This window comes from Berghia stephanieae, chromosome 7 (assembly GCF_034508935.2).
Source record: "Berghia stephanieae isolate SIO BIC M18660-M18661 chromosome 7, UCSD_Bste_1.3, whole genome shotgun sequence".
NCBI classification, from domain to species: Eukaryota; Metazoa; Mollusca; class Gastropoda; order Nudibranchia; family Aeolidiidae; genus Berghia; species Berghia stephanieae.
In genome coordinates this window covers 44,743,493-44,754,539 of record NC_088366.1, presented here as the reverse complement: position 1 = coordinate 44,754,539, position 11,047 = coordinate 44,743,493, and the positions used below count along the sequence as shown (strand labels likewise).

The 11,047-nt window shown below is 38.4% G+C and overlaps 1 protein-coding gene across 1 annotated transcript in view; it reads left to right on the top strand.

Moving 5' to 3' along the window:
* Positions 1-798: 798 nt before the first annotated feature.
* The window catches only part of LOC144977337 (uncharacterized), a 12,598-nt gene continuing 2,349 nt past the window's right edge, over positions 799-11,047 (top strand). Inside the window, exons 1-5 of the mRNA XM_078922423.1 lie at positions 799-1,114; positions 3,599-3,752; positions 6,088-6,224; positions 7,309-7,462; positions 9,366-9,525. Of these exons, the coding sequence (XP_078778549.1) occupies positions 1,048-1,114; positions 3,599-3,752; positions 6,088-6,224; positions 7,309-7,462; positions 9,366-9,525 (672 nt within the window). The 5' untranslated portion in view covers positions 799-1,047. The remainder of the gene's footprint in view (positions 1,115-3,598; positions 3,753-6,087; positions 6,225-7,308; positions 7,463-9,365; positions 9,526-11,047) is intronic.

Below are 11,047 nucleotides of genomic sequence, written 5' to 3'. Positions count from 1 at the left end.
AGGCAGCTTAAGTGGCCTTGCGAGGTCATATGTTTGAGCGTTTTTGCCAAGATTAGGGTCATTTATATCGATCGATATTTGGACCATTTTAGGATCAACAAGTGGACTATCCCGTAATTTTTTAACTCAGGTGTTCTCTTTTTTCCTACTTTTTTTTTAATCCAAGCCAAATTTCATCCAAAACACAATGTCAGTGTTTTGTGTCAAACATTTCAATCTTTGAAAAAATATGTTTATGAAAGAGGTATAAAATGTTAAAAAATGGAGTCCAATTCATTTTACCAATATATATCTTTATAATGAGGGATAGCCCATTTGTCTTAAAATTAACCATTTAAAGGATGATATTTCTGGCTATTTTTTATTACGTGTCTTTCCAAATGCGACAGTTAATTGGTTAAGGGCCGATTGAAAATCATAGTTCTAGGGAATACGACATGGTCGAGTTCTTAAGAACCACAAAGCCAATGGAGCTGGAGTTGATTTTATTTCTAAGTACTTCTATTTGAATGGACAATAGCGACTGCTTTGGATAGAACGATAAATCTATCGCAAAGTACTCTCCACCAGATCTAAAAGCCAGCTATCCAAGACATGTTGGATTGACAGCAGTACAAGAAGAAAACAATATCTCAACTAAACGCTGGATTGATACCGGTCCATTTGTGTGTGAGGCATGTGCTCTACCAAATAAGCTATCCCGCCCCCTTGATGTCAGACTAAAGTAGTATCTACTGCAATTCCGCTTATTAAGGGTTAATAATTATTGCATATTGAGTCATCAACTTACTCGCCGGCATCCTGTTATGTTGTGAATCGCCATTTGACGCTCTGGGGGAGGACACTGAAGTTCCTTCAAAGAAAGAATTTATCAAAACTATCATTGTTATAATCAATATTAATAAATTCATTTCAATTTTATAAGTCTATATTTTCTTCACACAAGCTTTATTAAATTCAAGTTATAGACATTTACATCTTTTGGGTCAGTTCGTGTGTAGATCTAGATATAACTTGAAATCGTTGGAAAATAAGTGAGACAACGAAATGGAATCCCAGTTTTTACACTTTAAACTGTTTAGTTTATTACTCATCTTTTGTATTGTGAATGCAGGTAGGTATTATCATGTGTTATTTCTCTAACCTGTCAGTGTCGTACTCTGGAAAGACACGTATTTTCAAATTTGGTCAGAAAACTCGTCCTTCGATCGAAATAAATTACCGATCTTGGAGAGAAAAAACCCCTCACCAAACCTGTAATTTAAATCGATTGATAATCGAAGGAAGAGTATTCTAGACAAATTGATATATATATATATATATATATATATATATATATAAATATATAATATATATATATATATATATATATATATATATATATTGTGTACTTATATATATATATATATATATATATATATATATATATATATATATATATATATATATATAATATATATATATACGTGTTATTCCAGAGTAGGGCTGCTAACTGGTAAAAATCTACGGATTTTATCTAGTAATAGCGGGTCCCACGACTCAAAAAAGTATTACCTCCGGGTTTGTTGTTGTCGTCGTTGTTGTTGTTTTGTTTCTTTTTGTTGTTGTTGAAAATGATGATGATGTTGATGATGATGATGATGATGATGATGATGATGATGATGATGATGATGATGAAGATGATGATGATGATGATGATGCCACTGCTGTTGATGTATATGTGCACACACATTGCAAACAGGGTTCCTCTCGCGCATGTGGTAATACATAATTATTTTATCAAATCATATTATGTGTAAATATCGTATATTCTTAATGTGTTGGGTAATAAACAGAAATGCATATAACAATTTCAAAAGAAAACAAAAAATACCATACATGGAACGTTTCAGGCTCAACATCTTTCTTCAGCCAACCATAACAATTAAAAACAACGTAAAACACATTACTTTAAAATCAGATAGACAACAGAGAAATATTCCTAGCAGCTTTGTATAATCTTAATGTCTTATAAATTCGTATAAAAGCACTTTGAATGTGCTACATGAATCTACTGCCATTAACATTGATTACGCTAAAAGTTGAAATCATAAATTCAAAAATAAGAAACTTGGATTTCATCTAGATTGCTGAGAATGATTTCAGTTTCTTAAATTGCACGGGGGGAAAACTCGTTGTTTTGGTACGAAGCAGAAATTAGAAACATTCGGAAATATAGATAGTGTTCGCTTGGCCAAGATACTCACAACATTGCCATCGGAAGTATATCTGACCAACACACAAAACTATGTGTAACCTTGAACGTTCTAGCCTGGTTAATACAGTTTAGTGAGAATTACTCAGAAAGATAGATGGCAAAAAAGATGGCAAAGACCTGGGTGACGTCAACTTCATTTCACCCATACAGGCAACAAGAACAAGACTTTGAGTTAGTACTTACCAAGTTTAATTGAAAATACATTATTGGTTATGAAACTATGCCGGTTATATCAAAGTCGTATAAAAATCACCATATCGAAAGTTTCCAAACTTGCGTCTTGTATGTAGCAGCAGTGTTGTGTTACATGTGTGTGTGTGTGGGGGGGGGGGAGGGGGCGGGGGGTTGCCCCACAAATGAAAACTGAAATAAGTTAATCTTCCAGCAATGCTATATACTTTCAATACGAATCAGAAATCACTTTCGTGACTTGAAATCCATTGGACGATAGTAGTTGGTCAATGATGTAAACCATGGTTTATATATTATCATATATCATATCATATCAGTAATATGTGCTTTCATGTGGTCGTGCGGTATGACCCTCGCCTTCGAATTTTCTTTCTGACCCCCCCCCCCCCCCACTTCACCCTTTCCAGTACAACCAGCAGTGATTGGGTAATTCGGACTGTTAGATCTGGCGGAAAGTATTTTGCGATAGAACATCGACATATCCAAAAGGTAGCAAGCAATTGCTATTGTCCGTCTCATGCTATAGAAACCGGCAGAAACTCCGGCTCCATGAGCCTAATAGCTCTGAACGGCGTGCACATATTAGCAGGTCTGATAACCGAACGCACTTTTGGGCTTGATTTAACATTGTTGTAATGGACAATATTTTGTGTTGGTTTGAGAGTATTTCCGTTACAACCAAGAGGCCATAACAATTTAAGTTCTCAGACCTGTATATAAATAAATACATGTCGACACTGAAGACCCCCCCCCCCCTTCTAAAAGAACCCAGCACATTACTCATGGATACGAGTGTGTGGCTTACCATACATTAGGTTTACCTTTAATTTTTGAAAATATAAAAGTGACAAATTAGGGAACAGGCACTGGTGTCAGGGAGAAATCTGAAAAAGAGTGTACGAAACAATACCAAAGCAACCCCCCCCCCCAAGACACCCCCAAACAATCAGCATTCCTTGAATGAGGATCGAACCTCAAACCTCCTGATTACGGTAACCAATCAATATTATAATCTTTTTTTTAACATTATTGAAATGGACAATATTTTTACGTTGGCTTGGGAGATTCTTCACATTACATAGTTTGGTTTATCAAAACTGCAAATAAGTACAGGTCGCATTTGATTTTTATATGACATTTACTCAACAGATCCCCAGTTTTGTAATCGTGGCTTCATGATGGCGTCCCGATTCTACAAGTGCTGGGAACAAGCCACATTTGTCAACAAGTACCCCCCTCTTTACGAGGCTAATCCATACTTGGACAGCAAGTTTGTTGAGGCTTACGCCACCCATATGTGCAGGTACAGTAAACGGATGAAAAACTGTGAGCAATTGATGCTACGCGTTTAGGTAAAATACTCACGATATCCGTCAGCCAAATAAAAAAATACCAGCAGATACAACCGTGAGTAACCTGTTAACGTTTATAGTCTGATTGATATATCCTATTTACTGAGAACGTATCACTAACAGGATGTCCAGAAATAATAACTAACAAAGAGCTGAGTGACGTCAACTTCGTTCCTTCTATGATTCAGTAAATTTTCGACCAATCAAAATATCGGATTTGTAACCCACCCTAAAGCTCGCTCGGGCAAGCATAGCTGGTTGTTTACAAACCAAAACAATAAAGGAAGTTGACATCACTCTGCTCTTTGTTACGATATTTTATAGCACCAACTACGTGATTATATCCGTGGCCTTCGTAAACTCATGGCCTGATACCGTAGCCATAGTAAACTTATAACCTGACACTGACCAAAAAATGACGTCAAAATGCCAGTCTTTGGACAGATAGCGATCCCCAAGGTCAAGGTCAAATTAATAACTGAACAGTTTGCCCTAGCAAATACATCAATAACCATTTGAGTCAACGGGTGATAGAGTTACCCTTAAGTTACAAAAATGTTTGCAAGTTGATCTTATATTATAATTATGTAAAAAATAGTTTTATAATTTTTAGATTTGCCAGTTATTCTGTGGTCGCCTAGTGAGAACTGATTCCATGTGTGCCTTCATAGGAAACTCATTATATTGAAAGGACATCAACTCTTGTTGACATGGCAATGGCACAGAGACTAAATGACAATTTGTTAAGAATTGATAAACTCCAAATTTTTATCAACACGTCACCAACGCGTTTCCATGCCTCGATCGTCTGATGCTCAGAACAACAAGGCACTTGGACTTCACGTTGCTAGATGGTCAACTCATAGAATAGGTGATCATTTTGGCTACATCAATTCCGACATGGTCCGCTTATTCAGAGGAACAGCGAAACGGGTAAGACTTCTGACTTACCAGGGCGAATCAGACAAAGAAAAACCACCCGAGCTGACGACAACAATATTCATGACCAAGATCGTGAAAACCCATTCACTCCATGGGTGTGAGAATTGTGGCAAATGGTCTGAAGGTTATCCAATAGATTCTGTATGGTTGGCGCTGAAGAAACCAATGGTCTGGTTGTATTTCAGCGGCGTCCTCATTGGGCGCGGGCCCATGTCAGTCGGGCCTTGAAATCGTTTAGGTGTGGTGCCATGATGACCAGTTCATCCAGCCCATTCCACTCCGAGATAGTCCTAATGAAGAGAGAATTTCTGTAGTTTTGTGTTCTTGTCTGTGGGAACCGTCTCATATTTTGACAGGCCAACACCGTCAAATGGGTAATGGCGCACCAAAGGTGGTTTCGTCTTCAATGGAGTGATGTTCTCTTCACCAACGAAATTCGGTTCAATTTGTCACACAATGATTGGCGTGTAAGAGTCTGGCGGCCGAAGAATGATGAGCATGTTATTCCAGTCAATCATTTTGGAGGAGGCGGAGTAATGGACTGTGGTGGCATCATTGCCATCAGAAAAAAATGATTATGTTGTTTTGCGAGGAAATTTCAACGCCGAACAGTACCTTAATGAGATACAATAATGAAGCAACATGGAGATCTTAAAATCTTCATACAAGGCAACGCCAGGCCCTGTGTGCCAACCATCTGTCGTAACTTTTTTGAGGAACAAAATTCCGAGGCTCTTCCTTAGCCAGCTAAGTCTCCTGATCTTTCGCCCATCGGACACCTGTGGGACTGGGTTGGTCGCCACGTTCGAAACAGAAATGTGAATAAATTCGACGATCTTTCTGACTTACTCATTGAAGGATGGAACAACATTCCCTAAGAGATGATTCTAATATACGTCCGCTCTATGGGGAACAGAACACGGCTTGTCATCGAGGTCAGAGGTGGACAGATCCGCTACTAAACACAGATACGTGTTGGTATAGGGTAAGAAATCGGGTAGATTTTTTCAATGAACTGGAACTGTTATTATTGGACCTTATTGTATTTTCTTATATGTCTGTAATTACATACAATGAATTGTTACTTGTCAAAAAAAGTGATTTCCCTTTATATGTTTATAAGTTACACTCGTTCAAACAGTGATGCGTTATTTATTTATTTATTTATTTATTTATTTATTTATTTATTTATTCATTTTTAAATGTTTTTTTTCTTTTGTTTTTTTTTTTTGCTTGGTCCGAAAATCCAATAAAAGGTAAAAAAAAACGGTATATTGTAAACTCATTATCTTTACTATTTATGGGGAAGGGTAGAATAATAGCCATGTTTCTGTCATTTGACAGTGTGGTGAAGCCGGAAGCCTTGAAATGCCTCAAGGACGAAGTCAAAGAATGCAGCAACATCAACAAGCTGATGGATATGGCCGATCAAAGTGGCGGCGCTTGTCGGGGGAACAGACTTAATCCATTTTTCAAAACACGTGAGTAATTCTGACTTTGTTTGTTGTTATTGTTTTTGTTGGGTTTTTTTTTTGTTTGTTTTTTTTTCTTTTGCCGAGGAGAGAATTGTGAGATAGTTTAATCAGTTAACTGCCGTACTCTGGAAAGACAATATTTTCAAAATTGGGTACAAAATTCGTCCTTCACAATATATTCTTTCAGAAAATGCTTTTAAAAATGCATATCCAAAATTTTTACCTTACGACTGGTTATGTCATTCATTGATACATATTGATGAGTTTCTAGATATCAAGTGTTTGAAATTTTATGAATTCCCGTCGATCGATTTAAATGACCTTCATTTTGGCAAAAACTCTCAAATCTGGGACTTTAAGGAAGACTTGGCGAATTCCAAGGTTTAAGAGTTTTACCAAGATGAGGGTCATTTAAATCAATCAGCGGCAGATAACGGGTTAACATGAATATATTTTATCAATGCCAAAATCAAATCAGATGAAATTGGTCAATATCACTAATTTGATCACGTAGCTACTTTATTTTGTTTTGATTTTGTCTGGAAATAAAGGTTAGGGCAATTGTTATGCCATAATTACCTGTTCATTTGTTCGTGTCAAAGGTATGCAAGTATGCAACCGGTTTTTATCATAATTCGAAGTGCATTTGCCTCTTGCTTTCCTCATTTATTAATTTGGTTAACTCTTAGGCATGATCATCTATTTGAGAGTGTATAAGCCCCTTTATGCTGTTCTAAAATATTTGATGAGTTTCCAGATATGATCAAGTGTTTGAAATTTTAGGAATTCTCTAATCCTTTCCTAGAATATTTGATGAATTCCTAGATGTGATCGAGTATTTGAGAGTGTTTTAGCTCTTCCTCAAATATTTGATTCAATTCTTGATCTAATGGAATGATTGAGAGTATATTATATGAGCCCTTTAATTATTTTCTCAAAATAGTATATACTTTTTTGCAAGATGTGATCAAATGTTTACGAAAGTCATCATCATTCATCATCAAGTGCTAGGCCTGTTTCAGATATCGGCGATCATGTCCCACCAACCATATCTTTTAATACTTTATTCATTTATTTGATGATTGCTTAGATGTGATCGACCGGCTAGTTCCCATAGAGGGCGAATCTCCTTGTTTTGAGTTGGCTGACAACACCTATGAATGTTACAAGGCAGCTGGTCAGACCGTCATGCAGATGGGTGGGCAGTCCGACAACATTGTCACTTTCCACAGGGTCGCTGACAAGTAAGGAGTTTGATGTAATATTTAGTGTAATGGTAGCACGTCTGACCGGTAATCAGAAGGTCTGAGGTTCGATCCCCAGTCGAGGTCGACTGATTTTTTGGGATGGTTTTTTTTCTTCTATTTTTCTTTCTTGCTTTGTCTGGCACCTTTCATACACACTTGTTCAGATCTTTATCTTATACTGGTGCCTGCTCCTTAATTTCTTTAAGGAATTTAACCATTCCGTATTCTGGAAAGACAAGTATTTAAACATTTGGCCAAATAACTCGTCCTTCAAATATCGATCGATTTAAATGACCCTCGTCTCGACAACAACAAAACTTTCAAACTTGGAACTTCACGGAAGTCTCAGGTTTGAGAGTTTGTCTATTTTTCCAATATGAGGGTAGTTTAAATCAATCTATTTGAAGGACGAGTTTTCTGCCCAAATGTTTAAATGTGTGTCTTTCGAAAGTATGGCAGTTAGCTTATTTCAAACGTAAATCATTTTTTTTTGTATATCTTTTACAGACCGTATTCATTTCAACTCTTTAGCTGAACCCAGTGTCAGTCAATCTGATATCATATCGGAATGCCCTTGGGGAAGAAAATGTGTTTTTTTAAGTCAACATGATCGAATAGGAAACGTATGCATTTTCCCCTTTAAGACAATATTTAGTCTCCAAAATAAAGTCGCACATTTAAAGTCAATTTTTATTCTACGTTCATCCCGGTATGATATTGTTTTGAGAAAATGGTCAATATAGATTGAATGCCGTTGACGTCATTTGGCTGGGATTTTTTTTGCTGTTCCAAGGCAGTCCAAAAATTGGCTAACGACGGCCACTCTGTTCGGGGGAAAAGATCAAAAGGGAGGCCGAGAAGGCGCTAGAGAGATGATATTCAACACTATGCATGACACTCGCCTTGGGACCGGAAGTCCAGGGTTCGAGTCCCGCTCTGAGTGGTGTATTGTTGAGTCCTTGTAAAAGGCTCTTTACTCACAATCTCTCACCGTACTCAATTGTGAAATGAGAACCTGGTCAATACCAGCGTTTGCTCTTAGGAAAAAATGTAATATCGCCTAACTGGCGTCATGTCTTTGCCGGGAGATACGGCTGCAAGCAGTACTTTTGAGCACCCGATTCTGGGCCACTTTCCTGAAAGATGATCATCCTGCCTTCCGTACCTATCGGTGCACCAATCGTCTCCAATTTTCATATAGATAGTATGCGCTTGGCTAATAAGTTCACAACATTGCCATCCGGAAGTATAACGGAACAACACACAAAACTGTGTGTAACCTTGAACGTTTATAGTCTGGTTAATACAGTTTAGTGAGAATTGCTCATAAACGCGGATGGCAAAAAGCAATAACAAAGACATGAGTGACGTCAACTTCATACTATCTATTTGTCTTCCAACCTTTCTCCTGCCCTAGGCCTTCAACTTAGAGTTAGAGTCTGTTTAATTTAATTTTATTGCTCCTTTATAAAAGCATCAGCCTAGCTAATAGGTAACAGGTTGGGTTTTTTTCAAACAAACTCATTTTTCAAGAAAAGAAAAGAAAAGCTTGAGCTTTAATATAGTGCAATATCTATTAAACGTGCTCAAATCACTTTGCAAAGGATTCCTGTCCAACAGCAACACGTAACATGTAGAACAAGACATGATGCGTGTTAGGCGATAGTACAATTTTTTCAGACAGAGGCAAAGCAGTCAACGGCCAGGTACTCATTTTACACCCGAGTACGGTGAGAGAATGTGAGTAAAGAGCCTTTTCCAAACACTCAACTATGCGAACCCAGGACATTCCGATCTGAAAGCGAGTGTCATACCATATAGCCGCACAATGTGGCTCAGCATATTCATTCACGGAGATACAGAATTTCAGACCTTTTCACTAAGAAAATCATTTTCTCAGGTTCTTCAACGCCTATTGGGAATGCATGGTTGAAATCTATAAGTCGAACGTCAAGGTGTGTCCACATTGGCAGATCCCGATGTTATTGACTCTACAGAGAACTGCTATGCCTTCGTTGTTTGGTCTCAAACTGCGGCCAGAACAAGTTCAACTTCTAGAGGTAGGTATCTCTTGTCTTAGACTTCATCATTGCCATCATCATTGCCGTCATCGTTGTTTTCATTGCCGCAATGGACAACATCATCATCATCATAATCGTCGTCATATCATCAGCAGCAGCATCGTCATCATCATCATCATCATCATCATCATCATCATCATCATCATCATCATCATCATCATCATCATAATCGTCGTCATATCATCAGCAGCAGCATCGTCGTCGTCATCATCATCATCATCATCATCATCATCATCATCATCATCATCATTATCATCATCATTATCATCATCGTCATCGTCAACATCTACATCGTCGTTATCGTCACCGTCAAAGTAATCACCATCAACATGCTCTTCAACATCACTATCGCCATCACCATTGTAATTGGATTCAATAATCTGATGTCACGTCGCCCAGCAACGGCGGCCATCGTGGTTCTAAACAAAGAAAATCGGTACTTTTTATTTTTCATACTGGCTAGAACTTTTCAAATGTGTTGTGATCAGAATGTGTGAAAGTCAAAACATGATCAGATTTAAAATGTTTTTATTTCCTTTGGATACGCTTTTATGCTCGTAGGAGAAATGTTTCATAAGGGTGTCCGCCATTGTTCCGATAGTTTAGAGCCAGTTACTAAGTTACCATGCGTCATTAAGAGGGAAGAGACGTTACGACTGATCTGTTGAAGCGTATTACTATCAGAATCACATACACTAGTTAGGACGCGTTGGTCTTTGCGCTAACACTACGTCACACCTATCCTATCACGTACCATTTATCACGAAAGTATCACACGAACAGAACAGCTATTAACAGAATGGTTATATACAGATATATATTATCTTGTCCGGTGACAGAATGTGAGTAAAGAGCCTTTCCAAGGACTCCACTATGCGCCGAATGAGGCTCGAACCAAGGGCCTGCCGATCCGAAAGCGAGAGTCATATCACAAGACCAAATAGCCGCAAAATGTTGACAAAAGTCTCATATTTTCTTTAGATAAATTAAATTTTCACAATATACACCGTCCCGACATCTTTCACTTTTGCGACTATTGGTCTTCTGGTTTATGACACTCGCCTTCGGATCATGTGAAAATAGAAGTGGGGAGCCCGGGATGGCCCGGGATGGCCGAGGCCATTCGGGCACTGGGTTGGATCTCCATTAGTCATAATATATCAGGGCTGGCCGGTCAAGGGGCCCGCTGTAGGCTCGACATCAGGGATGGTCTCGTGACGGTCAACCGGAATTACTCCTTGCCCCCCACCAACGACAAGATATGAGTTCCTCGAGGGAGCGACGGTGCATGAGTGCGGTACGGAATTGGCTGATTGGGTCGATCGTCACAGTATAGTAGTGTGACCACTATTAGAAGCTGCTGCCTTCGGATTGGAGTGTCCTGGGTTCGAGTCCCGTTCTGAGCTGCGCATAATTGAGTCCTTGGAAAAAGCTCTTTACTCACATTCTCTCACCGTACTCATCGTGTAAATAAATGAGTAGCTGGCCGTTAACAGCGTCG